We start from the raw sequence: 26944 nt of genomic DNA, 5'->3' as shown, positions 1-26944 counted from the left end.
TTACATTTACAAAGGACTAAATCTCCATCTGTCTATCCATCATTTGTTTTAGGACATTATTTAATAATAAATTAAAAACTGTGAATACATAATGGATACCAACAATGTGGAAGGAAACATAATTATTGGACTGGACTAACTGCATCTGCTCAACATTTAACAAAGACACCCTTAGTCTTAGTTACATATGAAGTGTTGCATACTACATCCTCCTTTCTCAACATGAAAGTCACACTTCACTGGCGATATGTCTCAGTAACTGCATCACATCAGTCTGAATGGACAGCACTATACATTACATGATGACACCACACTAGCACCACCTTCTGTTCACATATATAATGTTATTCTGCTACAAAGATAATAGGCAGCTACAGTCAGAGTAAGTTAGTCAACCAGAAATTCGATGGCAAAATTATATATTATAAAGGAATTTTCTTATTTACAACAGTCTAATATGATCTTCTACAAATGATGCTTGTATACAACTAGTCTACATTTGTAAAATACAGTTTGGAGTGACCATGATAGTTGGAGGTGGAGTGTACAACGCCTTTTGTCCTTGACAGACAACAGTTATAATTCACTTGGCCACAGGAGGTCCCTGTTAGATACATAGAAAGTGATTGTTGAATGCTTTATTCTGTTGTGTTCAAGTATAGAAGGATAAGCATATCTATGGTTTTCTAAATACCCTGATGTGACTGTGTGCCTTCACCTCAGCTGGAAGTTTATAGTAGCTGCTAAACTGGTTAAAGTAACAACTAACGATTCAGAAAATAACGAAATAAAATATTCATTTCCTTCTGTAAATCCAGTGGTTTTCTCTTTTCTTGGAGTGTTTAAAGAGCAGCATGCAGAAGGTAAATACTGACAGCTGTTGATTCTGACACAAACTTGTTTTAACACCACATGTTAAGTCTGTATGTTTAAGTTTTTTGTTCAGTTTTAAGGTTTTGATCGGATAAGTACATCGCTTGTTGCAGGTTTACATATCCTCAATTATATTTCAGATTGAACTACTGTCAGTTATTTACACTAAACATTAAAAGGTCCCACATTGTACAACATTATGTCATTTGACAATTTGTTGATTATTAGATTTAAAACACAGTTTTCAGCAATGTGTCACACGATGATGTTTAAAAGATAATGAAAATATTTTATCGCCTAATTAGGCAGTTAATATATTATATTTAATTATGATCTGTTGTTTGGTTTACCTTCATGGAGTTTATAGACTCACAATGCAAACCAAAAGTCAAGTAACAGACACAGAATTTACTGAATTACGAGTGTCACACTGTGTAGGAGCAGCTTTCAAACAAAACACTTGAACCAGAGTGATGGACTTTCAAACAGATTTCAGCTTTCAATAAATCTTTATTAGAAACACAAACTGAATGTCTGTTGTACTTTTCAATGTACTGATATCTTTATGAAGTTCCTCTGCCATGAGGGGTGAGCATCTAATTTAAAAACCAGAGTTACAGAGAGCTTTAAAAGGGCAGAGCTACGGTGGCTCAGATTGGTCAACTCAGTGCAAAAGCCATAACACAAATACAAAAGTGTTGTGGCATCCATGTTGTTGATTTGCAGTCAGGTTGTTGCTTTTATATTTGTGTTGTGGCTTTTGCATTGTTTATTGTGTCTTTTGTATTTGTATTGTATCTTTTGTATTTGTGTTGTGTCTTTTGTATTTATATTGTGGCTTTTGTATTTGTGTTGTATCTTTTGTATTTGTATTGTATCTTTTGTATTTGTATTGTATCTTTTGTATTTGTGTTGTATCTTTTGTATTTGTGTTGTGTCTTTTGTATTTGTATTGTATCTTTTGTATTTGTGTTGTGTCTTTTGTATTTATATTGTGGCTTTTGTATTTGTGTTGTATCTTTTGTATTTGTGTTGTGTCTTTTGTATTTTTGTTGTGGCTTTTGCATCGTGGTAAACTGTGGGCCAAAGACCATGAGCAGTGGAATATTGACAATGTAAATGACACAGTTTCAGATGCCTGGCAGAAACTTTCAGTTGTGTACTTCCACTTGTTGAATGATCAGAATCTTGCATTAATAACCAATCAAACATATACATTACACTTATGATTAAAGTAGAGATGGAGGAAGAGGATCCTCACACTGGTGCAGAGAAGTTTACACAGAAATGTTCTTCAACAATGCCAAACTTTGATGAGAAAGAAGTAGAGAAGTAGTGATAATCAATACCAAAGGTCTTTGTAAAAGCATGAATGGAGATTACACACCAGCGCTAAGCCATTTTCTCACAGATCCATTTCATAGAAGCAGTACATGACTGATCGTTCCAGTTTTTGTCAAAATCCCTGCTAGTGTATATATGTGCACAGTCTTCTTCCCCCCACTGCGGATCTCCACCACCATTATCAGGCTGCCCTTCCCACCAGTAACTAGAAGGTTAAAGAACAAGCGCATGACAACAACATTAACCTCTTACATGAACAGAGTCTCATTCGACAAAAGCTTTTATCCAAAGTGAGTTACAAGTGAGCAGGGTCGAGTGAGGGCTTTACGAGCAGAGGAGTTACCTGAGCCCGTTTGAATGTGTTTGGAAATGTTCCTGAAGACATTCAAGCATTTGCCGCAAAACAGATTTCTTTTTTTGCCTGTGATTTTCAACGGATTTTGAAGGCACAGAAAATCAAACATTGCTAAATAGGGCACTGACAACATACAGTATATATTATTGTTTGATTTGAAGGAGTTGTTCTTACTCTAAATACAAAGACCTACAGGATCCTAACCAGTCATTGCTTTGGATAAGACACCAGTCAGAGATGCAAATCAAATTTGGTGATAAGTTCCAATTTGGTGTGGACAACAAAAAAAAAAACAGTCTAAAATAAAACATGAAATGGTGCTTTGGACAGAGCACTCTCTGGTGTGGTCAAAGAAGTCTGCACCAAATGCTGGAACACTGTGATTGAGCTACGTCACTGTCATATGATATATATAATTATTTAAAATTACATTAACATACAGGTATTTCAGTCTTACTACACACTTATACAGCAAACGCTCTCCAAAAGCACTCAGTAGAAAAACATTCAAGTCTGACCTTTGAGTCAATGGAGTTCCATCAATCCATTTCCAGGTCCCCTCCTCGTCCCTGTCAGTCAAACCAATCCACCGTTTTCCGGCAGCAAATCCAGTAAGGAGTGTCTGTTTCAAGCCGAAAAGAACAAACAAACAAACACAAAAATCAAGATCACTGAAATGAAACCACTGCGCTCATTTAATCCTCTAAATGTGTTTACCAAACCACGGTGCAGGAACTCTGGTAGAGACAGGAGATCAATGCGACACATGCTGGTGTCCGACTTTACTTTAGTCGCTGCTAAATGTGGATCTGTCTCGACCTCACTCTGTTCCTTAGTTCCTTCATTCTGCCTTCACTCGAGACCTTATGTGAACAATGAAGAAGTGTCGCTACTGCATGGGCTGCACTGAAGGGGGTTCTTTTGGGAGACATTTGTGCCATAGCATCATGGACAACACCATGTGCCTTTGCAAAACTTTACAGAATGGATGTGACCTGTTTAGAAACAGTAGGCTCTTTTGTTCTAATGTTTGTTGCCCACAGAGGTTCGGACATTTGGATTCTGCCTTTAAGACCTTTTTGGTATTAGTCCTCCTATTGAGATCATAGCGACGGTCAATCTTCAGTCTCACAGATCCATAATCACATTCATAACTTTCACCAGAAAAGCAATCAGGAATTGTATTTCATTGAACCCTGAACAAAATGATTAAAAAAAATTTAAAAATGCCCAAATATACACATTGTACCTGCTCTTCAAGACTGTTTATGATCACCAGAGCTGCTCCTCTGGCTCTGCAGTCCTCTCTGCCTTTTTCCCAAGAACCAGACTGAGTGGAGAGGAGATAACAGGTACCGCTGAACATCCTCCATTTTTCAGGACACGTTTTCTCTGTAAGATGAGTCAAACAAAAGTCATATGTGTCCAATATGTCAATACTCCAAATTCCTCATTTGAAGGTGTTGTAACGCTCAAAAGTCAAAGTCATGCTGCTTCTAATGACTCCTCGCTGTTTACTTTTAGTCCAGTTACTAACTTAACACACACATGATGCACATCAGAACAATAAAAAGGTTCCTTGGAAGTGAAAATAGTGTAACTTGGATATCACAAGTTGCATCATCATTAAGTAGATCACAGTCTTTACACTGTAGAACAGAGGATCCGTTCAGGCTTCATAGATATAAAGAGAGAGCTGTGCAGAAACCACACAGGCAAACACTCACTCTGTTTGGACAAACTCTGAAGCCTCTTCAGCTCTTTAGTCATTTCAGAGAGACTGATATTCAGCTGGTCTCTCTCTTCAGTCAGGGAGGAGAGTTTGATGTCACTGGCCTGAAGACACTCAGTGTGGTTGGCTTCTCCAGCGGAGAGTCCTGTATTTGAATTTTTATGGTCTGAAATAAACCAAGAGACGCCTTTACGTTTATTACAAGATCACAGAACCAGACACAAAAGTGTCAAGGTATTGAGGTAAGTTGGACCCAAATGCAGTCAATTCTTGGGAGACAGTGCAGGCAGGTTTATTTAACCAAAAATCCAGACGTGAACGTGACATGAACAGACATGAACAAAACGTGAAGATAACAGGCGAACCGACCCAGACAAAGGGGAGCACAAAGACTATATAGACACAGGAGGCAAGGTGATTGCACACAGGTGAAACATATTAGGGCGGGGCAGACAATTACTACACAGAAGCGAGACCAAGACAAGAAGCAAAACACAGACACACAAGGAAACCAATACAAAATAAAACAGGAAGTGCAAAAGTCCAAAACAAAACTAACAAAAAGTGTCTGCCATGGCAAAACATGACAAAAAGAATCCTATGGGGTACACGCTCGTTAGATTAAAACATGGTCTGGATATGTGAATTTCCTCTTATGTACTTCGTTTTCTTAGTTCCTCATTTCAAAGTAGATATTAGAAAAACCATGACTTTGAAGCAATGCCACCTTTTTAATGCAGAATTAATATATATATGTATGTAGATGGATGTAGATGGATGTCGTTTGTTTCCTTGTACCAATAAAAACTTGAATACTCAAAAGAGACTTGTTTACTTAACACAAGATACAAAACTCTACTTACACAGATTTGCTGTTTTAACTGCTTGAATATGCATATCTACTACCTTGGTAAAAATTCCTATTTTTTAAAATCAGTATTGAACTTTTTATATGACACTTTTCACTTAAGGTTCCATATTGTATAAAGTGAGATTTCCATGTGTTGTTGGATTATAGATCAGGTCTAGGTTCTATATTAATACTGTGAAAGTATCAAAGCCTCAGTCCACATAGAAACGCACACAGCCTGTATTCAGACACTGAACCTTAAAACCAGCTGAAGGACTTCTGTAACTTTGTGATGTGACAACAACGCAGCAGTTAAGAGTACTTGAAGGGGGCAATAAGAACATAAAAGGCAGGGCAACACAACATGAAACCAGACTCACAGTGGACACCGAGGACAATGAGCCCAGCCAACAGGAGAACACTCAGCAGACTCAGAGAGAGAACAACAGCTCCATGAAATCTCCTCTCAGAGCTCCTGGGACCTGAACAGAGAAAAGACCAGTGAGTAAATACAGTAACGACAGATGATTACACAGATTTATTCTCAGCTCAGTCACATTGTCTGAACGTTTTTACTCGTCTGACTTATTGAAGGTTTGATGTCTTCAACATTGACATAGATTTCCTCCATCGCTCGTAATGCGTCCAGCTTTCTCAGAGAATGACAGCTCTGAATCATGACACATTCTCACCAACTCAGGAGGAAGTCACAAAGGTGCAAAGAGGTTTGTGCAACAATTCTCTGCCACAGACTTTGAAACCAACATTATTATCAAACATCTATCTACACAGAAGAGCGCTCGATGACGTTTTGAGAAACTTTACTTCTCTGTGGACCTGTATCCACGCTGTTACTTTATTTCTGGAGCTGCATGAATCAAATGGTTTAATAAACCTTATATTTGGGCCATTTTGCCTTTACAATTTGAATTTACATTTTATTTAATTAAGACCTAAGCCACCAGTTCACAGAACAAACAAATTGGGAGCAGCACAACGAGGAGCAGACAGTCCAGACTCTGAAGGGAGTCTGAAACACCTGCTCCCCGGTGGCTTAATGATCAGTTTGCTGATGCTCTTTAATTGGCTGCTGCTCTTCTATTGGTCTTCATGGGTCCTAGTGCCCCCCCCCCCCCCTGCCACACAGGTTACTAAACATTGTGAGGCCTATACAGTGCAGTTAGAAATCAACAAGTTTCATTTCTTATGATCCTCCGATGGAAATGTGGGCTTTTTGTTAGTTGCTCATAGCAACATGTTTATTCTGCTAATGTTGACTTAGATACAAGATAGAGTCCGTCACATTTGTTTATTAAGCCAATTTAAAAACAATAACAACTTCACCAAAGTGCTGTACAAGCATCAAGGCCACATTTAAAATCAGCTGTGTAAGAACAAGCTGCTTCATTTGAGCAGCTGGTAGAGCCAATACGCTGGAAGATAACAAGCCAGCAACATAACAGGTGGTTACAAGAGTAAACTCAGCGACCTGGGTATCAACGCTTCCCTCTGTAACTGGATACTGGACTTCTTGACCAACAGACCCCAGTCTGTTAGGCTAGGAAACCACACCTCCTCTACCCTCACCCTGAACACCGGCGTCCCTCAAGGCTGCGTGCTGAGTCCTCTCCTCTACTCCCTCTTCACCTACGACTGCACACCTGTACATGGTTCCAACTCCATCGTCAAGTTTGCAGACGACACAACGGTGATTGGCCTCATCAGAAACAACGATGAGTCAGCGTACAGAGAAGAGGTCCAGCATCTGGCAGAGTGGTGCGCTGACAACAACCTGGCCCTCAACATCAAGAAGACCAAAGAACTCATTGTGGACTTCAGGAAGAGGAGTGACACACCCGCCCCCCTGCTCATCAACGAGACGGAGGTTGAGCGTGTCACCAGCTTCAAGTTCCTGGGTGTCCACATCTCCGAGGACCTCTCCTGGTCTCTCAACACCTCAACCCTGGTCAAGAAGGCTCACCAGCGTCTCTTCTTCCTGAGGAGACTCAAGAAGGCCCACCTGTCACCTCAGATCCTGGTGAACTTCTACCGCTGCACCATCGAGAGCATCCTCACCAACTGCATCTCGGTGTGGTATGGTAGCTGCTCTATCGCGGACCAGAAGTCACTCCAGAGGGTGGTGAAAACCGCCCAACGCATCACCGGTTCTCCCCTCCCCTCTATCGAGGCTGTCCAGAGCAAGAGGTGTCTGCGGAAAGCGCGCAGCATCGTGAGGGACAGCTCTCACCCCAGCCACAGACTGTTTTCCCTCCTCCCCTCAGGGAAACGCTACAGGGTTCTCCGCTCCAGGACCAGCAGGTTCAGGAAAAGCTTCTTCCCTGCAGCGGTCACCCTGCTGAACTCACAACCCCGGTGTCCCCCCCCCCACACACACAACCCAGAGACTGTGACTGCCACACCAACCCCCTCAGCCACCTAACCTTGCACTGAACTGTTCTGAACCGTCTCTACTCATTGTCTAGCACTCACTGTATTTATTCCCGCTACCTCATCATGTAATTCGCTACCTCATCATTGTAATTCATTGTAATTCACAGTGTAATTTATTGTACCCTACATATGCACATCTCCACTTTACTTATGCACACCCTCACTTTACATACCTGTACAGCACACACTTGCACTTTAACTGCTCTTTTGCACTTCTGGTTAGATACTAACTGCATTTCGTTGTCTTAGTACGTGTACTCTGTGCAATGACAATAAAGTTGAATCTAATCTAATCTAATCTAATCTAAAAAACAGTTTTCAATTAATACTACCACGACTAACGAGGACGCTGTTCCACTATGAACTATTCTATAAGAAAGGTACAAACAGTGGCATTTTGAACGAGCTGTAACTTCAGCACCTGAGCTCGTTAGGTGTTACAGGTGGAGAGTCTGTAGCCGAGTCAAGCCCATTCATTGGTCAGCTCCAAGAATCAAAACAATCATTCACAAACACAGGTGGATGGAAATCAGATCGTTACACATTAATTCCTAATATTCCTTCATATGAACTAAATAAATTGAATTTTATACTTTGAAGTAAAGTATGACCGCAGAAATAAATAATCTAAACAAAAACTGATTTTCATATTGTAAACAGAGCAGGACACATTTCAAGTCTGGTCTATCTGAAATAAAGTGGTCCTGGTTTTGTGGTTGGCTTGGATGGTTAGAGGGGTGGCTGACACAAGCTGGAACAGGAATTATAATAGAGACACTGATAAATATATTACATCTATTCACTGGAAGAGATTTTGGAGACTGGTTCATACCGTATACTGGCGCTCATCACAGCCACTCAGAGGGCTGAAGGCTGGGATCTGCGGCACTAGTTTGGTCCTAATTTCAGCACAAGGTGACGTGAAGAGCCTGGAAGAAGAGAGCGTGACACCGTTTGGACACTTGCGTGGTAAATAAGAGACGTATAAACCTGCGAACCACAACAGTGAGCTGCACTCACCAGAGGGAACTGCAGGAAGCATGGTGAGGAGCAGGGACGGCAGATGAAGAGCAGAGGCCAACAGCAGAGTCGTCATGGTGACGACGGAGCAGGAGAGCAGTTGGTGCTGGCGAGCGCTCGCTGGCTGTTCGCTCAGTGGAGTGAGAACTTCTGTTGTTCAATCTGAGTTCGGGGCCACGAGCTTCATACAGACTTATCACGAGGGCCGGTGAAGATGCCTGAAATTGATTTGGTCGAGGGCGCGACTTCTCAGTTTTGTGCTGACTGGTTGATTGTTGGTGTTTCTTTACACAATGAATATCCTTTATATTTTTTAATGGTGGACCAATCAAATCACATGTTGCTTCATCTACAGCATTTCCTCTCGGTTACGTTTTTTTCTGGGTATCTTACGCAACCTTTGGGGAGACAGAAATCTACAATAAATTATTTCATTTAAATTTGATTCCAGTATTTTTAAACTTACTGTATTTAAACATTTGCTCATTTATTTTTGGTGGTCAAGCAATCAATAAGACTTTATTAGTACTGCACTTTTCATACAAAACGTGTGACACAAAATGCTTTACAGAATAAAAACTTTTATTCTTATTCTTCTTATTTATAGCCTTTGAGGAAGTTTCAGATGAGCCAGAATAGCTTATCTACCATCAACTGCTCACTTCCATTTAAACATCGTCCTCTTGTGCAAAGAAACAGAAAATTTAAACAGGAAATGCACAATTTCTCACAGAACTACAAATATTTTATGAGAAAAAACAAAAATCCAAACACTGAATTCAAAAAGTTATCTACTTGTCAAATACACCAAATTAGAAGCAGTTTTCAGTTTAATGCCCAAATTCATCTTGCAGCAAGTTAAGAGAGAAGACGCGCAGACCTTCCTCGGAGTGCGACATGTCATGTGAAGCCACAGTGTGAACTGATTTGAAGAGGTGAAGAATGAAAAAATGAAAAACTGTTGTGGATCCGCTGTAAAACAATCCTGATGACGTAAGAGAAACTGTTCGTGCCAAATCATTTTGAAGGTGTTACGGCCTCCAACACTCTCTCACGGACATTCAAGGATGTCGCGCTGCACCGTGGCAGGTCCAGCCAAAAACATTACTTTGGATAATTATGTATATTTTCTTTTTGTTATTCTTTATTATCATAAAGCTGCAACGTTAGAAAGTGAAAAGTCTGACATTGGAATATATAAAGTATAGTCTTCAGCAGAGTCAAACACATACGCAGAGCTACGTTTTTAACAAACATACAAGAGCAGTCTTCACTAAAAAAGCTTTGCATTATCAAAGCTCACACTTTAAAACTTTTTTTGACAGTGTCATGCCATTTCTTCACAGATCCACCGCAAGAGAGAACCACACGACAGATCATTCCAACGTGCGCTCCCATCATTTCCGAGATGTGCGCAGTCCTCCTCACCAAACTTTGGGTCTCCACCACCATTATCAGGCTGCTTTTCTGCCCAGTACCTGGGAGGTCAGGGAACAAGAGCATCATGGCACTGTTCATCTCGTACAGGCAAATGTGACACTCATGAAATGCAGGTCACATTTTAAGTAATTTTATTTGCTTTATTTTGAAAATATTATTTCAGTGAAAGAAATATGTTAATATGTGCCAAAATGGTCAAATATTATCTCTTGGTAAGGGCAAAAGCGTTCTTTATATGTTGCACTTACAGCTATTTAGCGTTACTGGCAGGAGGCAGTGTGGCGGTTTGCTTCTCCTCTCACTCTCCTTGCGAGCGGGCTTTTGTTTACTTCCTCATTCTACTGAGCGAAGCTGCACTGAACAGAAGCAACGGTCGCCTGTCTCATTATTTCTCCTGTTTTACAGGTTGGTGGTGTTTTAAAATTTGTATATCTACCTACACTTGTTACTATACATTTAAATAAGATGTCAGATCGATTTTATAAGGATACTGAAAGTGTTTGAATAGTTTTCTGAACAGGTGGCAACCATACAAGTTTTCTGTGTGTCGCGGGTGAGCCAAAATGGCACCACTATATATTTTTTTTGTGACTGAATTACGTCGTAGCTTCTGGCTCCAGCGCATTATATTTTTGGTTAAAAACTGTTCGGTTGGTACAGTATTTTGTTAATGTGTAAGTAAATTGAATGTTACAGTCATATATTGGTATATTTGAATATAGTAAGCAGCTAAAATTGTTAAACTTTGTAAGTCTTCAGTCTTTATGGTATTGTCTTCAGTAGTTGTGAACTAAATGGTAGCTCAGTTAACTGATTGAATGAGGATGTATTACTACAGTTCCACACTGAACTCAGGATGACTCCTTTTGAAGAAGTGGAAAATGTGTGTTTGATTGAGAAGCAAGAGGATTGTGTGGTAGCCTATATGTATTTTGGTTTTGTTTCTGATATTCTGGATGTTGTATTGTCAAATGAAATTTGTATATGAAAAAATAAAAATACAGAAAAGGGATAACAGAGAAAGGTAAAGAGATTTTGCACATTGATAAATAAATTCTACTGAGCGAAGCTGCACTGAAGAGAAGCAACAGTCACCTGTCTCATTATTTCTCCTGTTTTACAGGAACCTTATCTGTCAACCGGTGCTAAGCCTGAGACCTGTTACACAAACCTCACAGACATTTAACACTGATTTTTATTGGGATCCATACAGGTGTAAATAGCCGAATAGCTGCCGCATGACTATTTTCACCCAGGTGCAAACGGACACTGTTGTTTTTATTAGTCTTGTGTTATTTCTGTTTGCCGGCTGTGTTTGTCTGATTACGAATGTTTTTTTTTGTTCTCAGGTCTCTCTTGAAGGATAGATCTCATTCTCCTGATTAAAGTAAAAATAAAGTAAATAGAAATTTTGTTTGTCACATGTTGTAACTGTCGATCCAGATCATCTTGTACCCTTTTTGTTTGTTTACATTACTTGTGTCAATAAAGTAAAAACAGTCTCACGTCAGGTTCAGTGGAGTTCCATCCACCCATTTCCAGACCCCCTCCTCCTCTCTGTCACTCAAACCAATCCAAGTGAATGTAGAGAAGAATCCAGAAAGAAACGTCTGGTAAATATAAACAAACCACATTATACAGTGTTTGAGTTTAACCCCACACAGACACACACACACACACACACACACACACACACACACACTGTACCTGCTCCTCAGGACTGTCTATGATCACCAGATCTGCTTCTCTGGCTCTGCAGTCCTGTCTGGCTTGTTCCCAGGACTTGGGCTCAGTGGAGATGAAATAACAGGTACAACTGAACATCCTCCATCCTTCAGGACACGTTTTCTCTGCAGAAGAGACACAACAAGAGGCTTTTCAAAGATCAAAAACACTTCTGGCTGTGAAGATAATTCTGCTGATGTCAATGTTTTCAATGAGCGACTTTTTAACGCCACAAATAATGATGCTCATTTGGTTGGTATGACTTTGTTGGATAGTTTCAGCTTTTACTGGAACCACCAGCAACAACAAAGAAAATCCACAGGAATCGATAAAGAATCGGATCGACAAGCAGAATCGATAATGGCATCATTATCAATAAAGTCTTATCAATTCCCATCCCTTGTCATCACGGATAAACCTCCTGAGGAAGAATCGCCATGGCCATACTTAAGCAGGTATTAGCTTCCAAAAACTGGTCAAGTAAGTGATATATAGCACAGTCAGCAGTTTGGCAATTTGACATTCAGTATAAAAACTGTAGAATCTGTCCTCGGTGAAGAGCGTAAAATAATGTATAGACTAGATTTTCATCATTAATTTAAATCAGAGAATGCACGGTGCCGGAACTGAATTTCTGAGTTAAAAACGTTTGATTTATACATCCCAGACAGCAGTAAGGACTCACTGCGTTTGGACAATCTCTGAAGCCTGTCCCAATATTTGGTGGTTTCAGCGAGCTTGGCTTTCAGCAGGTCTCTCTCTTCAGTCAGGGACGAGAACTTGTCATCACTGATCCGGATACGCTCAGTCAGGTTGGCTTTGACAGTGGAGAGCTCTGCAGCCGAATCATTCACTGAACCACAAGATACAAAGACACACCTGCATTCATGTCACATAGTTACTGCATTTCACAAGATCACATATTTCCTTATTTTGCCCCGTGATTATGAAAGATGATCACAAGTCAACTAAAGCTTCATGCTTAAATTTACATTTACTCATTTGGCAGACAGTGAGGAAATAAGGGAAGTGAGGTTAAATGCTGAAATGAGAATCTGTTTTGATTTAGTTGTTTGGATTCGTTTTGAAAAATGTGAGAAAACTGAGACGAGAGAGAAAAAAAAAAAGCGACGCAACCATGTGAAACATGTTCACTTTTAAGAGCAGAATAAACATCCTATAATCATGAATTGACTTTGACTTCTAACTTATTCTTTTTTTGGTGGTGCTCAGACAGATCTAAAAAGTCTGTTAAAAGGACAATAAGCAAAAATAAAGTCACGAAAGAACAATAGATCACAGAAGAGCCAGAATGGCAAAAAGACATTGTGGTGAAACAGGTGCATCTGTCAGAGTAAACCAGACTCACGGTGGACTCCAAGGACAATGATCCCAGCCAACAGGAGAACACTCAGCAGACTCAGAGAGAGAACAACAGCTCCATGAAATCTCCTCTCAGAGCTCCTGGGACCTGAACAGAGAAAAGACCAGTGAGTAAATACAGTAACGACAGATGATTACACAGATTTATTCTCAGTCTCATTGTCTGAACATTTTTACCCGTCTGACTTATTGAAGGTTTGATGTCTTCAGCGTTGACATAGATTTCCTCCATCGCTCGTAATGCGTCCAACTTTCTCAGAGAATGACAGCTCTGAATCATGACACATTCTCACCAACTCAGGAGGAAGTCACAAAGGTGCAAAGAGGTGTGTGCAACAAATCTCCGCCACAGACCTTGAAACCAACATTATTAACAAACACCTATCAACGCAGAAGAGCGGTCGATGAAAATCAGCTATGTAAGAACAAGCAGCTTCATTTTAGCAGCTGGTAAAACCAATACGCTGGAAGATAACGAGCCAGCAACATAACAGGTGGTTATAACAACATAACAGGTGAGCAATCAATAAGACTTTATTAGTACTGCACTTTTCATACAAAACTTGTGACACAAACTGCTTTACAGAATAAAAACTTTTATTATTATTTTTCTTATTTATTCCCCCCATCTCCAGCCATGCACAGAGCAATAACTTACTATGTTTTAAATAAAGAAAATGAAAATGAGACATAGGAAAAAGAACTGAAAAAATGTGAATGTCATGAATATGCATTGAGGAAATACAAAATAATAAACAAAAGGAATCTGCATGTTCATTTTAATTTTGTGCAGTCATCCTATATTAGTGGATAACGACCAAACACTGGGCCGTGTGTTGAAGTTTAGCCTTTGAGGAAGTTTCAGATGAGCCAGAATAGCTTATCTACCATCAACTGCTCACTTCCATTTAAACATCGTCCTCTTGTGCACAGAAACAGAAAATTTAAACAGGAAATGCACAATTTCTCACAGAACTACAAATATTTTATGAGAAAAAACAAAAATCCAAACACTGAATTCAAAAAGTTATCTACTTGTCAAATACACCAAATTAGAAGCAGTTTTCAGTTTAATGCCCAAATTCATCTCGCAGCAAGTTAAGAGAGAAGACGCGCAGACCTTCCTCGGAGTGCGACATGTCATGTGAAGAATGAAAAAATGAAAAACTGTTGTGGATCCGCTGTAAAACAATCCTGATGACGTAAGAGAAAATGTTCGTGCCAAATCATTCTGAAGGTGTTACGGCCTCCAACACTCTCTCACGGACATTCAAGGATGTCGCGCTGCACCGTGGCAGGTCCAGCCAAAAACATTACTTTGGATAATTATGTATATTTTCTTTTTGTTATTCTTTATTATCCTAAAGCTGCAATGTTAGAAAGTGAAAAGTGTGACATTGGAATATATAAAGTATAGTCTTCAGCAGAGTCAAACACATACGCAGAGCTACGTTTTTAACAAACATACAAGAGCAGTCTTCACTAAAAAAGCTTTGCATTATCAAAGCTCACACTTTAAAACTTTTTTTGACAGTGTCATGCCATTTCTTCACAGATCCACCGCAAGACAGAACCACACGGCATATCATTCCAATGTGCGCTCCCATCATGTCCGAGATGTGCGCAGTCCTCCTCACCAAACTTTGGGTCTCCACCACCATTATCAGGCTGCTTTTCTGCCCAGTACCTGGGAGGTCAGGGAACAAGAGCATCATGGCACTGTTCATCTCGTACAGGCAAACCTCACAGACGTTTAACTCTGAAATGGATTGAATCATACATATCTGCAAGATCTCAGTGTGTTGGATACAGAACATGAAGTCACCTTCACGTAACAACAATCTAGGGGTACCGCAGGGGTCGGTCCTAGGTCAATTGCTTTTCAGTTTGTTTATAAATGATCTGCCAAGCTCTTGTCCTTCGCATGTCACCTGCCAAATGTATGCCGATGATGCTGTTCTGTATGTCCATGCAAACGATAAAATATATGCTGCACAAGAACTGACGGATGCTTTGACAAATGTGTACAATTGGCTTGAGAAATCTGTATGTATGTACTTCTCAAAGAGAGCAAATTCTGACAGCGATCCTAAAGTTTTAGTACATGGTAAAACAATCGAGGTGGTACAACAGTTTAAATACTTTGGAGTTACTCTTGACTCGCATCTTCTTTTTAAACGACAGATAAAAAACACTGTGAACAGAATTAAGTTTAACTTGTCCAACTTCAGGTTTATTAGAAATAACCTAACCCCTGAGGCAGCTAAAATGTATTTTGACAGTATGATTATGTCACACCTGTCCTATTGCGTAACAAGCTGGGTGTCGGCTAGTAAGACAACACTAAAGCCAATTGAAACAGTCTATAAACAAGCTTTGAAAGTATTAGACAAAAAAACGAAAACGTACCATCACTGTCAGATATTAAAAAAACATGAGCGTTTAAACTGGGAAAATATTGTTTGTATATTGTATATACTGTTGTTTATTGATTTTATTATTTCACGTTGTTAACATCAACCTGCCAAAGGGACTGCAGATGGAAATTAGCCGCTTGGCTATAATCTGGCATATTTACATGTATATGTTCATAAATATGCACTGTCCCTTGTTTTTAAATAAATAAACTCCAAACTGATTTTTATTGGGATCCATACAGGTGTAAATAGCTGAATAGCTGCCGCATGACTATTTTCACCCAGGTGCAAACAAACACTGTTGTTTTTATTAGTCTTGTGTTATTTCTGTTTGCCGGCTGTGTTTGTCTGATTACGAATGTTTTTTTTGTTCTCAGGTCTCTCATGAAGAATAGATCTCATTCTCCTGATTAAAGTGAAAATAAAATAAATATAAATTTTGTTTGTCACATGTTGTAACTGTCGATCCAGATCATCTTGTACCCTTTTTGTTTGTTTACATTACTTGTGTCAATAAAGTAAAAACAGTCTCACGTCAGGTTCAGTGGAGTTCCATCCACCCATTTCCAGACCCCCTCCTCCTCTCTGTCACTCAAACCAATCCAAGTGAATGTAGAGATGAATCCAGAAAGAAACGTCTGGTAAATATAAACAAACCACATTATACAGTGTTTGAGTTTAACCCCACACCCCCACACCCACCCACCACCCACCCCCACCCCTCCCCCCCCACACACACACACACACACACACACACACACACACTGTACCTGCTCCTCAGGACTGTCTATGATCACCAGATCTGCTTCTCTGGCTCTGCAGTCCTCTCTGGCTTGTTCCCAGGACTTGGGCTCAGTGGAGATGAAATAACAGGTACAACTGAACATCCTCCATCCTTCAGGACACGTTTTCTCTGCAGAAGAGACACAACAAGAGGCATTTCAAAGATCAAAAACACTTCTGGCTCTGAAGATAATTCTGCTGATGTCAATGTTTTCAATGAGAGACTTTTTAACGCCACAAATAATGATGCTCATTTGGTTGGTATGACTTTGTTGGATAGTTTCAGCTTTTACTGGAACCACCAGCAACAACAAAGAAAATCCACAGGAATCGATAAAGAATCGGATCGACAAGCAGAATCGATAATGGCATCATTATCAATAAAGTCTTATCAATTCCCATCCCTTGTCATCACGGATAAACCTCCTGAGGAAGAATCGCCATGGCCATACTTAAGCAGGTATTAGCTTCCAAAAACTGGTCAAATAAGTGATATATAGCACAGTCAGCAGTTTGGCAATTTGACATTCAGTATAAAAACTGTAGAATCTGTCCTCGGTGAAGAGCGTAAAATAATGTATAGACTAGATTTTCATCATTAATTTAAATCAGAGAATGCACGGTGCCGGAACTGAATTTCTGAGTTAAAAACGTTTGATTTATACATCCCAGACAGCAGTAAGGACTCACTGCGTTTGGACAATCTCTGAAGCCTGTCCCAATATTTGGTGGTTTCAGCGAGCTTGGCTTTCAGCAGGTCTCTCTCTTCAGTCAGGGACGAGAACTTGTCATCACTGATCCGGATACGCTCAGTCAGGTTGGCTTTGACAATGGAGAACTCTGCAGCCGAATCATTCACTGAACCACAAGATACAAAGACACACCTGCATTCATGTCACATAGTTACTGCATTTCACAAGATCACATATTTCCTTATTTTGCCTCGTGATTATGAAAGATGATCACAACTCAACTAAAGGTTGAATAGCGGTGAAGAGCGTAAAACAATGTATGGACTAGATTTTCATCATTAATTTAAATCTGAGAATGCACGGTGCCGGAACTGAATTTCTGAGTTAAAAACGTTTGATTTATACATCCCAGACAGCAGTAAGGACTCACTGCGTTTGGACAATCTCTGAAGCCTGTCCCGATCATTGGTGGTTTCAGCGAGCGTGGCTTTCAGCAGGTCTCTCTTTTCAGTCAGGGACGAGAACTTGTCATCACTGATCCGGATACGCTCAGTCAGGATGGCTTTGACAGTGGAGAGCTCTGCAGCCGAACAATGCACTGAACCACAAGATACAAAGACACACCTGCATTCACGTCACACAGCTACTGCATTTCACAAGATCACATATTTCTTTATTTTGCCCCGACATTATGAAAGATGATCACAAATCAACTAAAGGTTGAAGAGCGGTGAAGAGCGTAAAACAATGTATTGACTAGATTTTCATCATTAATTTAAATCTGACAATGCACGGTGCCGGAACTGAATTTCTGAGTTAAAAACGTTTGCTTTATACATCCCAGACAGTAGTAAGGACTCACTGCGTTTGAACAATCTCTGAAGCCTGTCCCAATCTTTGGTGGTTTCAGCGAGCTTGGCTTTCAGCAGGTCTCTCTCTTCAGTCAGGGACGAGAACTTGTCATCACTGATCCGGATACGCTCAGTCAGGTTGGCTTTGACAATGGAGAGCTCTGCAGCCGAACCATGCACTGAACCACAAGATACAAAGACACACCTGCATTCATGTCACATAGTTACTGCATTTCACTAGATCACATATTTCCTTATTTTGCCCCGTGATTATGAAAGATGATCACAAATCAACTAAAGCTTCATGCTTACATTTACATTTACTCATTTGGCAGACAGTGAGGAAATAAGGGAAGTGAGGTTAAATGCTGAAATGAGAATCTGTTTTGATTTAGTTGTTTGGATTCGTTTTGAAAAATGTGAGAAAACTGAGGTAGGTGGTGAATAGAAGAAAAAGAGAGCAGAATAAACATCCTATATCATGAATTCACTTTGACTTCTAACTTCTTTTTTTGGTGGTGCTCAGACAGATCTAAAAAGTCTGTTAAAAGGACAATAAGCAAAAAAAAAGTCACGAAAAAACAATAGATCACAGAAGAGCCAGAATGGCAAAAAGACATTGTGGTGAAACAGGTGCATCTGTCAGAGTAAACCAGACTCACGGTGGACTCCAAGGACAATGATCCCAGCCAACAGGAGAACACTCAGCAGACTCAGAGAGAGAACAACAGCTCCATGAAATCTCCTCTCAGAGCTCCTGGGACCTGAACAGAGAAAAGACCAGTGAGTAAATACAGTAACAACAGATGATTACACAAATTTATTCTCAAATCTGACTGATTGATAATTCTTACCTGGCTGATTTGTTAAAATTCTTGACTCTCGACTCTCATGCTTTGCATTGATGTAGATTTCCTCCATTGATACCGACTACACAAGGATCAGCTGCAACACGAGATATCCTGCATGTAAATGACTAAACTCTTGTTGGATTCAGTATTTCCTCTGAAGTTCTGTGGAAGTGACAGGTGGTTTATAAAAAAAAAAAAAAAACAGATAAAAACTGTCACACAACTTAAAACGGTGTAGTAGTTTAAAGATTATTTTTGAGATAGTCTTGCCAATTCAGAGTATAGTTCATTTAAACACAAGTGCTGGATAACAAAGTATCTGCTGACAGTTGAACCCCGAATGTCTCCAATTTATACCTTTTGTAGAGTGGATCAAAGAATTTCTGATCCCTGGGTAATATGATTATCAAGGTCTCAGGAAGCAGTCCGTCTCTCAATAACTATGCTTCACAATCTCTGGCCCCTCTCCCAGAACTCTTATCCTATTCATGATAAGAGTTCTGGTACGCAGAGTTAACGCATTCCTAGTTACACCTCTATCACTGTTTCCACAGAACTTGGAAGAAACACAAGTATATGCTGTAATACTAAGTACATGAACGCATAAGATTAGAGTACAATTTAAGTGCATAAGATATATATTGATATGTTGGTTGATACAAATGATTTGCAACCGCAACGGGAAATTTGTGGTCTCAACAATTTGATGCTTAGTGAAATGATAAAGTACAACAGTCTAAAGTTCTTTACAGTTACATGGAAATCGATTCACTGTGCTATTAGGTATGAAGTAAGAAAGTCTAAATTACCCAAAGCAGTAAATGTGAGTGTACGTCTCTCTCTCTCTTTATTTGTCACACATTCAGTCACACAAGCAAAGGCCCTTTGCACAATCTTAATGTACATGGTAAAAAAAAGTATTAACACATGTATTATTTCAAAACTCATTTTATGCTAAAGAGCTTTTTTCCACAGATCCATGGCCTAAAGGCATCACACCGCAGATCATTCCAGTTCTCATCAGCTTTCATCCCTGGTTGGATAACTGCACAGTCCTCTTCACCCCACTTAGGACTTCCATTACCCTTATCCGGCTGCCCTTTTTGCCAGAACCTAGGAGATTATTAAGAAAGTCAAGTTTCACATAATTTTCCCCACGTCAACATTGTTGTTGTACACATGTAGAGATGTTAGTCTAGTGTATGATTTACTTCAGAGTAAGTGGAGTTCCATCAATCCATTTCCAAGTCTTCTCATGGTTTCTGTCGGTCAAACCAATCCAGCTTTCTTGCTTGATGATGTCTTTAGTGAGGAATTCCTGTTCAAGATAAAGGAAAGAAAGCCTGGATTTCTATTGTATATAGTGTTGAGTCCTGACCTGAGCCACTGAACCGCTGCCCAGTGTCACAAGGCTGCAATGATGAGGCATTATTTATAGCACAGATGCCATCTACCAAAGGGGGAAAAGCTGGCTCTTTTTCCTCAGGAAACACAGGTCCTTTCATGTCTACAGTGAAATGCTGCACAAGTTTTATCAGTGACTGGTGGCCAGTGTACTCTTTAATGCTGCAGTCTGCTGGGGCGGCAGCATGTCCGACATGAACCCAAGGAGACTGGACAAGCTGGTCAAAAAGGCTGGGTCTGTGCTTGGCAGGAGTCTGGACTCACTCAGGACTGTTGTGGAGAGATGCGTACAATGTAAGATGGAGGCCATCTTGGACAATACCAACCATCCTCTCCACAACATTCTGGCAGGACAGAGAAGCAGCAAACTTCTCATCTCACTGCGCTGCAGAACAGAGAGGTTCAGGAGATCCTTTGTTTCCACTGCCATCCGGCTATACAACACCTCAGCCAAAGGAAGTGGACTAATCTAAGTATTACTGTTTATTTATTATTAACTGTTTTTAATATTATTATCAACAATGAGCTAATTGACACATGAATTTCCGCTAGGGGATAAATAGAGTATCTATCTATCTATCTATCTATCTATCTATCTATCTATCAGCAAGTAAGTAATTTATGGGTTGCCACGTTGTAGAAAATCATCCTCCTTTCTGCAGTTACAGCGTCTATAAGGGCAAGGTTCCCACTCTTCTCCAGAAAGAGTTTTCCAGGACATTTACAGTGACGATCTGGCACATATGACACACAGGAATCACGCCATACACCAATTTGTTCCTATTCGAAATAGCAAATTTCACTGGAAGGTGACAAGTTTGACAAGTTTAGACTAATTCAAGGAAAAACTCCACATAAAAGAGAGAAAGTAGCACACACTACCTGTTCTTTAAGACTGTCTATGATCACCAGATCTGCTCCTCTGGCTCTGCAGTCCTCTCTGGCTTTTTCCCAAGAAGCAGACTGAATGGAGAGGAGATAACAGGTACCGCTGAACATCCTCCATCCTGCAGGACACGTTTTCTCTGTAAGATGAGTCAAACAAAAGCCCCTAAAGATCAGACAGGGCATTATAGAGGTTGTGGTGTGGGTTCAACACATGACAATGTTTTCAATGCAATAGCACCTGAAGTTCACAGCTGTGTTATACAATGTACAACGAAGCAAAACAGCTATATCCCAGAATAGGACAAAATACCTGTTACCAGAACCAGTTACTTGCTGCTGTTGGTCAAATGACTAAGAACCTATTTCTAACAACAAAGGATCCACATCAGAAGAACAATAGGTAAATGCAGCTTGGACGTAAAGAAGTTGCATTAAATAGATCAGAGTCTTGTGAGGAAGTGAAAGTCTTTAAAATGAAGAACTGAGGATCTGTGTGGTCGTAACTGACACCAGCTGCTGGGCAGAATAAAACATGATGCTGAGTGGAAATGTTATATTCTTGTATATTTTTTATTTCAGAGTTTTTAGTTGGGAAACTGATGCTGGTAAGATTCAGAGTGGAAAGGTATGGTTTACAGAGCTGAGAGTAGGATCTGACAGTGTTATATGAATATATATAAAATATATATAAATATATACATATATATAAATGACCTTTTATGAAGGGACACCTGTTCAGAAACCACACAGGCAGGCACTCACTCTGTTTGGACAAACGCTGAAGCCTGGTCAGCTCTTTAGTCACTTTAGTCAGATTGGCAATCAGCAGGTCTCTCTCTTCATCACTGGCCTGGAGACGCTCCGTCAGGTTGGCTGAATCACGTACTGAGTCACGGACTGAAAGAAATCGAGATAAATGCTGAAATACTTAATGCATTCACTAACAAAGTGTCAACATGAATGCATCAATCTTTTAGTCCAAAGTCAAAATATTTTCATATTTTGCCTCAGGGTTATGAGAGGTATGTTCAAGAATCAAAATTTATGTTTAAGCAATCCATCAGAAGCTGAAGTGAAGCTCAGTTATGTATCAGTGGACCAATCCAGCACAGCTGTCATCAGGAGAGAGACAACATATCTAAACACTGATCTAGTGTGATAATATCTCCTCGTCTTTTTCCTGGTTCTGCTTGAGGTTTTTCCTTGAGAATGTCACCAAGTCAAGAGCTCACAGACGAGTCTAATAAAATTAAAGACTTTGGCTCATTTTAAGCCAAAAACATTAAGACACCTTATCAAGGATAGCTCAGGCCTAAGACCAATGTTACCATGGTAACATTCAATGACACCTGCGCTGGCCAGTAGCAGGCAGCACCAAAAAAACAGGAAAACATGGCACATAATTTATGGTTTGCTAACATTGTTATGAGGAGAGCCATGAGATGGGAAAGTTTTTAGAGATCGCAGCCATTTTTTTTTTCAAAATTTTTCCTTTTTTATCGTTTCACTCTTCAAGTAAAACGTCCTTGTAACTGCTGAATTCTTCCAAAAGGCAAACATGTTCTTCTGGGGTAATCTCCAGGCGCATCTTTCAGAGAAAACCAAACTCACAGCGGACACCGAGGCTGATGAGCCCAACCAGCAGGAAAACACTCAGCAGGCCCAGAATGAGAACGACTCCATGAAATCTCCTCTCAGAGCTTGGACCTGAACAGAGAGGACAGTAAACTACACAACAGTATAATGACAGATGATAATATACATCCATACACAGCTCAGTCTGTTTATTCTTACCTGTCGGATTTGTTGAGGGTTTTGGGTTCACAGGCTTCATTTGTGGAACATTGCTATAGATTTCCTCCATTGCTCATTAGGATAACCGTTTCCTGGAAGCTCAGTGCTGCAACACGGACTATAGTACACAGAGTGTAAACGATGAAGCTGCTGTTCAATTTCAACCTCTGAGGAAGTCACAGGTTTCACAGGCGTTGGTTTTTGTTCTACATCTGTGTAATAGCGGTCAGATGAAAAGATGCAGATGTGTAAAGTCATTTCAATTTACAGATTTAGAGAACTTTCTTTAAATATAAACACTGCACTGATGCTTGTTTCAGAAAGATTTCAGCTGATCATCATAGAGAAGCTGATTGGATTGGTGACCTTAAAGGGGACATATTATGCAAAATGCACTTTCCATGGTTTTCTATCAGTAATATGTGTCCCTGGCATGTCTACGAACCCCCCAAACATGAGAAAAGTCCATCCTCTCCGTCTTTTGCTTGCGCCACCTTTCAGAAAATGTGTGCTCATACAGGTCAATTGGAGATTTTCCCTTGATGTCGTCATGAAGGGAGATGACACCTCCCCCAGGTGGGTGACACTCCCCGAGCTAGGTGTGTGTTTTGCCTTCTGAGTCTGCCTTGCAGCCGCTATCGTTTATTCCCTCACATCACAGCTCCGGTAAAACTGTGTCGAAGATACGAGCGATGCATGTTAGTTGCTAGATGCTAGTAGGAAAATGACGCTGACTCACTTCTCTCGCTGAAGAAGTGAAGTTCAGGGAGCAAAGGCGGAGCTTAATTACGTCTTAGCAGAGTTAAACTAACACTGATCTGATTCACTCTCTGATATAACTCCGACTCTGGACACCATTTTAAACCAAATGTGTTCATTCTACACTTTCGGAGTTAAAATCAACTCCCAGATGTTTAACCCTGAAATTTTAACTCCCCAATTTTTGCTGTGCATATGTTGACACCACATTTCTCAGCATAAAGCAGGCTATGCTAAAACTTCCTTTCCTTGGTTGTGGTTTAAATAGTAGTTTTGAGTTTGTAGAGCTTTGGTCAGTGGTACATCAAAGTTGCTACCGAGTAGTTCCTCATTACTTGATCACTATATCACAGTAAGTTCCTTAAAAACAAATCAGAGACAGCAAGTTTATATATATATATATATATATATATATATATATATATATATATATATATATATATAAACTTGTAAGTAGAATTTTGACCATATTTTACACCTGAATCTAACTGGACAATGACAGTCCGATCAGAGGGCAGATGGTTCTGTTCCTTCATATCCACAGCATATCCTGAAAGGCTTAGTTCAGTTTTTCTTCATTTTATATGTACACAGATGTTGACAAAAGCACTTCTTTCAGTTTCAGTTCTTTTTGTGTTATCTCACCACTAATGGCATTTGTTCAAATTTTAAATCACATTGTTTTTTTTTAACAAATACAAAGTTCTTCATCACATGTACAAACTTGAATTTCTCATGCAGACTTTTTTTTTTAACAGGTTCACAAAGGTTGATATACAACAACATTGGTAATTATTTGTCAACATCACTTTACAAGTTCAAAATCCTCTTGACTCCAATATGCAGCAAGACTTACCATTTGTTGCTGGTTGTGGTAAAGTGTGCTACTGGCCTGCGGTGGGCTCTGGCATCCCTATGAAAACACAATTACACTAGATAAAATAAACTTTCCATTGCTGGGAAACAGGACATTTTAGGCTGCTCTTCACAATACGGTATTGTGTACGTTTTTTTTTTTAACTTGAAATTAATTTAAATTACCATTACTTAACTCAGTCAGCTGCAACCAGGACAACAGAGCCGGAGCTAGCTGGTTAGTTGCGAATTAACTTTCTGATTAAAACACTCACATATAGCACCTCGGGAATAAATAACAGCAATGTCCAAATGAATACTCCATATGAACTAAGGAACAAGTCATATTAGTTGTGACACAATTGGTAAACAGCATTGTGGGTCTACAATGGCGGCGAGCAGACAAACACCGGAAAATAGAGTTTAAGCGGCAGAACGATACGAACATCAACTTCCGGTCAAGGGCCAAAAAAAAAAAAAAAAATTAGAGCGGAAACAGATTGCAGATAGTGATCGGCCCTTTTCACGCTGCGCGTCACGAAAACGGAAGTAGTTAAATGCCGTGGATGTTTACATCCGGTTACTTTCAGTACCTGCGGACGAGGTAAAACCATAAAACAAAGGACAAAATTATTTTCAGAGTCACTCCACAACTTTCCGAAGACTACAATGGCTGATGTCAACATACATTTACATTTAGCACAAGTAAGTCAATGCAAGTAGGCAATACCCCCTAAACTGGCCTCTTTTTTTTTTATTATACAATGAGATCAGCAGCAGAAGTGTCAATCCCCTAACACTTTTCCTCCCCCACCACCCTAAGGCTGATGTTTTGGTTGAGTGTGTTCTTAACAGCTGTTCGATGGCACAGACGTTAATGTCCCCTACAGGATGAACCGTGGTGTTCTCCCGACTTTTCACAGCTCATGTAGCATCTGAGGTGAATGTTGTGAAGCTGGACCCTCATACATTGTGCCAATTAAACCATTATGTTAAATAGAGAGACATCAACTTACTGACCCATGCAGCAGCCGCGCACCTTCCACACAGCTGCAGAAAATAGACGTTTAATATAATGGTAAACAAAAGAAGAGATAATAAGACACTTGAGGAACATTTTAATTCTGTTCATGATCATACACATACAAACAATCTGAACCACAGCCAACACAAAGAACAGGAGTGACACTTGATGAAGGCAGCTATCTAATAGTGCAAATCTGTTACAGGCAATTAAGTTTTTGTAATTTCTATCAGAATATACACTGCATATGTCCTGTGCAAACCACTGATCTCCAAATTACAGTTACAGATCATAAAAAGCCCCATCTGAAACGCTCTGCCATCTGCTGATCATTATCATGCAGAGTTGACATTTCACAATTTTTTTAGGAAGGTGTTTATTGAAGCCTTCTGATCATAAAACAGTCTGTTCAAGCGGAATCTTGTTAAAACACATCTAACGCAGAAACATGATCCTTCCTGTACCTTTCTATATTTCTATTTCCTTAATTTTCAACTTCTACCATGCAGTAAAGAAAGAAAGGCAGTTTTAAAAATACCTTTAAAGTGCACCGTACATGTACATGCATTTTAAAGACAGAAACCTGGTGACACAGATAACCACTGCTCTGACCTTATAGACTTCTAGGTTCAGTTTTAGTCAGTGAAACTTTTGAAAAGGTGATTAGAAACCCAGTTAATCGGTATACATTCGCTGAGCACTTTATTAGGAACAACAAACTAATACTGGGTAGCGCCTCCCCTCAAGTCTTGGTGGCATCGTGTCTTGATGAACGTTGAGGTGATGTTCCTGTTTGTCTGGAGCTCCACTGCTGCTGTGTGGCACCTGCATATGAATTTTTTTACTGTGTTGGTAAATATTCAGTTGTTGTATTTTTTACAGCACTTTTTCTTTAGGATAAATCTCACGAGTCAAATCTTCAGTCTCCCACCAAGACTAAGGAAATGGTGTTTAAGAAATAAGTTTGCTGCAGAAAGACGACTATATGTCATTATTTAAGTGCCTGTAAACACACTGACAGAGACAGTTCAAAGTGATTTATATAGGGCATATCTATGTAAATTGAGTCTAAAAGATAATCTCATCCCTTCAAACACTGGTTTGAATTTCACTCAAATTGTATGAAGGACCCTTGGAGTGTGCAGTCCCCTGCAGGTTCAGACCACAGAGAGGTGAGAAGGGCGGGAGGCCTTCGTAGCCCAGCAGCTGACGGGTGGATGACTCCCAGCTCAGACCAAACTCCAGCCGGGTGTAGACACACGGGTACTGCTTGTCTCCCCAGCAAACCCACTCCACCGCCTTCTTCACCTTCTCCCACCGCTCGGGCCTGAGAGAAAAACCAAGTCGTTACCAAAAGAGGCAGCGCGGTTTACGAAATCATCCACAGCAGAAAACAAGCAGGAAAAGACTCACATTAAGAGCTTTACGTTTATGCATACGTTTGTGTTTTGCC

General features: G+C 40.0%; 4 protein-coding genes across 5 annotated transcripts; all 4 read right to left on the bottom strand.

Moving 5' to 3' along the window:
• Positions 1-1363: 1363 nt before the first annotated feature.
• LOC130177737 (CD209 antigen-like protein A) lies at positions 1364-8447 on the bottom strand. Its single transcript, XM_056389664.1, has 6 exons — positions 8438-8447; positions 5535-5636; positions 4300-4470; positions 3822-3964; positions 3091-3194; positions 1364-2422 (listed from the first exon to the last, which is right to left on the bottom strand). The coding sequence occupies exons 3-6, from the start codon at positions 4340-4342 to the stop codon at positions 2266-2268; spliced, it is 447 nt and encodes a 148-aa protein (XP_056245639.1). The 5' UTR covers positions 4343-4470; positions 5535-5636; positions 8438-8447; the 3' UTR covers positions 1364-2265.
• Positions 8448-9737: 1290 nt separating this feature from the next.
• On the bottom strand, positions 9738-12128 carry LOC130177783 (CD209 antigen-like protein D). The gene is made up of 3 exons (XM_056389735.1): positions 11773-12128; positions 11572-11675; positions 9738-10103 (listed from the first exon to the last, which is right to left on the bottom strand). Exons 1-3 carry the CDS (start codon positions 11887-11889, stop codon positions 9953-9955), a joined length of 372 nt encoding a protein of 123 aa, XP_056245710.1. The 5' UTR covers positions 11890-12128; the 3' UTR covers positions 9738-9952.
• A 1533-nt stretch (positions 12129-13661) lies between these two features.
• On the bottom strand, positions 13662-18959 carry LOC130177650 (asialoglycoprotein receptor 1-like). Its single transcript, XM_056389549.1, has 8 exons — positions 18771-18959; positions 18579-18680; positions 17928-18095; positions 17496-17663; positions 17064-17231; positions 16361-16503; positions 16125-16228; positions 13662-14860 (listed from the first exon to the last, which is right to left on the bottom strand). The coding sequence occupies exons 1-8, from the start codon at positions 18835-18837 to the stop codon at positions 14710-14712; spliced, it is 1071 nt and encodes a 356-aa protein (XP_056245524.1). The 5' UTR covers positions 18838-18959; the 3' UTR covers positions 13662-14709.
• A 630-nt stretch (positions 18960-19589) lies between these two features.
• Positions 19590-26574, bottom strand: LOC130177584 (CD209 antigen-like protein E). Of its 2 annotated transcripts, none has more exons than XM_056389461.1 (8): positions 24654-26574; positions 24469-24525; positions 22854-22971; positions 22671-22766; positions 21822-21956; positions 21054-21196; positions 19979-20085; positions 19590-19880 (listed from the first exon to the last, which is right to left on the bottom strand). In XM_056389461.1, exons 3-8 carry the CDS (start codon positions 22921-22923, stop codon positions 19712-19714), a joined length of 720 nt encoding a protein of 239 aa, XP_056245436.1. In that variant the 5' UTR covers positions 22924-22971; positions 24469-24525; positions 24654-26574; the 3' UTR covers positions 19590-19711. The 2 variants fall into 2 exon arrangements, with proteins under 2 accessions (XP_056245436.1, XP_056245437.1); XM_056389462.1 differs by having other exon boundaries at positions 24743-26574.
• Positions 26575-26944: the final 370 nt, after the last annotated feature.

Source organism: Seriola aureovittata, chromosome 11, assembly GCF_021018895.1.
Source record: "Seriola aureovittata isolate HTS-2021-v1 ecotype China chromosome 11, ASM2101889v1, whole genome shotgun sequence".
NCBI lineage: Eukaryota > Metazoa > Chordata > Actinopteri > Carangiformes > Carangidae > Seriola > Seriola aureovittata.
The sequence above is the reverse complement of the archived record's forward strand: the minus strand, read 5'-3'. Positions and strand labels throughout refer to the sequence as shown.